Genomic DNA, 2,839 nt, shown 5'->3' with positions numbered 1-2,839 from the left:
ATATATATATATATATCTTGTCTTTGTTTACTATTATTTGCTCAATTCTAAAAAAAATTACAACAAAAGTAAACACTCATGTTCATACTCTGTGATTTTCTTTTTTCCCTGAAATATTTAAGCGTTATTTTGTTTTAAATCAGAAACACCCACCAAGTGTTAAATATGATGCAAACAAATCATTAGAGCAAACACTTTAGGCCTGAATGGCTTTTGAAACAATTTGTCTTGCTGGAAATAATAATTGTCCCACAGAAATGCTTTACTTTGCTGCTGCAAAAAAAATTAATGTGCTGAATATGATTGCAAATAACTCGGCAGCTGCTCTATTAATCACTAACAATGGCCATCAAAGCTGTCATAAGTTTTAAAACCATTGATGGTGTTTCCTTAAACTTCCCATTACTCATCGAGTTTGAGGTCTCGACCTTTAGCTCTGTCATGTGGGTGTTAAAAATGTACTCTGTTGTATTCAAAAGTGTTGACCAGAAAAAAAATGTATTTACATGAAGAGCAATAAAACATTTTCCTCAGCTGCAGCATCAATCAAAAAATTGAAGGACTAAGTAGAAAATATAGTCTCCTATCCCTCGCAGTCAGGGTTCTGTTTATGGTCATCTTACCAAAACATTGGCAAAATGTCTTGGTTTTAAGATTAATCATTGTAACACTACACCTAAAAGAACCAAAAAGGCTATAACATAAACCACACAATGAACTATTCAGACATGAAACTGATCTGAATACAGGTTGGGGTTAAAATGTTGTATAATTTCCATGCTTACTATAGAACTAAACTACTTCTTTGTCAACCAAAATGCTACCGGGCAGCATTGTCTCAAAACTGTAACTGTAAACTTCAGTCCATTGTGCCCATAGTGTTTCCATAAACATGTAATTGAATATGGTACAAATTAGACCGATGTCATCAGCTGAAACTAAGTTCTTAGTACTTATCCTCATCAGACAGTCTAAGGTGTCTCAACAGCTTAAATCAAGTGTATCAGATTTAGGTGCTCCTTTTCTCTATTCTGCTATGTAAGTATACAGCAGGAAACTAAAACCCCTGTTTTAGTAATGAGCACCTCTTTGTGGAAAGTTCTAACTGTGAAATAGGGATCAACTAAAAGATAGTGTATCTGTACATATACGGTACAATAGTAGCCAATTAAAAAGAAACTGGAGAACTGATCAGGCTTTCAGGGTTAGAAAGAAAAAAGTTTGTGTTTCTGAATGAGGAAATGAGGAAGACCCTGACGTGTCAGAGCCATTTAGGTGATTAGGCAACGACCTTTCAGAGGCAACATGTAGTTCATTAGTCAAACATAAAGGTTAGCCCAGTTGTGTGACTTCAACACACCACACCTAATCTTAGATCTTGGGTAAAACAGAAGTTATTGCTGTAAGCTGGTGCTACTAAAGAAACATTTTTATTGTTTTCAGTCAAAACATAAAACAACTGCAAACAGCACTTACCATCTTACTCGGATGGATGATTTAAACTGAAAGGCAAAAAAAAAAAAACACACAGGTTAAACTTCGTCCTGGTGAGTTATCATGCCTAAACACAATTGATTCAACAACATTTTTGATGAAAAATAGCTAAACAGGTTTCTGTTCTTACCAACAGCTTTGTGTCTTCCTCTCCTCACAGCTGATCTGTGGCTCAGGTGAGCTCTTTATTATCATTATGGTCTTTAAAGCTCCTCCTCAACTTAGAAAGTATGCAAGAGGCACTCACCTCATCTGCTGGAAGTGTTGCATTTCACTCCACATCAGTGAAACAAGAGATAATGACCCCATGCATCCACCTCAGTGTGTCTTTTTTAAAAGACATTAAACAAACGCCTTCATTCCCCAGAGACACACCATAAATGTTTCTTTGTCTGACAAACTTCACACCAAGCATGGCTCAGCTTAAGAGCTTTTTAAGTAATGTCTTGCTTTTTAGTGATATAAGAAGTAAATGTAGAATAACAAGACACAAAAAGGATGGGGAAACGCCAAGACAAGATGTAATGTTTGGATGGGGACATAATGACCATAAATGACAGAAAAACACCATCAACGGGAATGAGTGTTTGTTTCTTTCCTGATTATGTTTGGGGCTAAGCCCTGCCAAACTAACATTCCTAATATGAGTTCAATCAGTGACTTATTATCAAAAACATTATGAAATACTATCAAAATTCAGACACAGTGAACTAGCACTATTGAATACATGTTTTGTGTATTTTACCCAAACATGTCAAACTAATTTCAAATGTTAAAATATTTTGGAAATGTATTTTGTCTGTAAATGCCTTATTTGTAGGGTAATATGTAGAATCTATGCTTACGGAATAGAAGTGGAGCTTCAGAGCCCAAGCAAATGTCTAGAGGGGGTCAATCTTATATTCCATAATTATTTTCATTGTGATGGATGAGAGTCCAAGAGAAGTTGTTGATATTTTGAATAATAAATCACCAATGTGTCACTACTTTGGTGCTATTTCTCATTTTCCCTAAATATGATTTACTTTTTTGACATCCTATCAGGCAGGTAAACGTGTGTTAAAGCAAACAGGACCGAAACAGAAGGTTCCTGATGGGACCAGAGTGCCCAGCACAGCACAGTGATAGCTCATATATCCTGGTTGCCATCTCCTTTCCAGCAAACCTTAATTAAAGTGAGGGCTTGTGAGACGATGAGAGTGTGAACACCATCTGGGAGGTGATCCGGTAACAGAGCGCATCGTTTTATATCACATACTCCCAGACTGACATGAAACCAATTTCCTTTAATCACAATAAACAAGTAAGCTATGGCTAACAAGCATATTAGATCCTACGGAGAGAT

At 36.1% G+C, this 2,839-nt stretch overlaps 1 protein-coding gene across 1 annotated transcript in view; it reads right to left on the bottom strand.

Annotated features, from left to right (window-relative positions):
• anxa5a (annexin A5a) overlaps positions 1-1,638 on the bottom strand; it is a 16,996-nt gene extending 15,358 nt beyond the window's left edge. Inside the window, exons 1-2 of the mRNA XM_007551000.2 lie at positions 1,625-1,638; positions 1,477-1,502 (exon numbers count right to left, since the gene is read on the bottom strand). Of these exons, the coding sequence (XP_007551062.1) occupies positions 1,477-1,479 (3 nt within the window). The 5' untranslated portion in view covers positions 1,480-1,502; positions 1,625-1,638. The remainder of the gene's footprint in view (positions 1-1,476; positions 1,503-1,624) is intronic.
• Between the last annotated feature and the right edge of the window lie 1,201 nt (positions 1,639-2,839).

The sequence above is a fragment of the Poecilia formosa genome, unplaced genomic scaffold (genome assembly GCF_000485575.1).
Source record: "Poecilia formosa unplaced genomic scaffold, Poecilia_formosa-5.1.2 Scaffold39, whole genome shotgun sequence".
In the NCBI taxonomy this organism is placed as follows: Eukaryota; Metazoa; Chordata; class Actinopteri; order Cyprinodontiformes; family Poeciliidae; genus Poecilia; species Poecilia formosa.
This window is presented reverse-complemented; position numbering and strand designations above follow the sequence as displayed.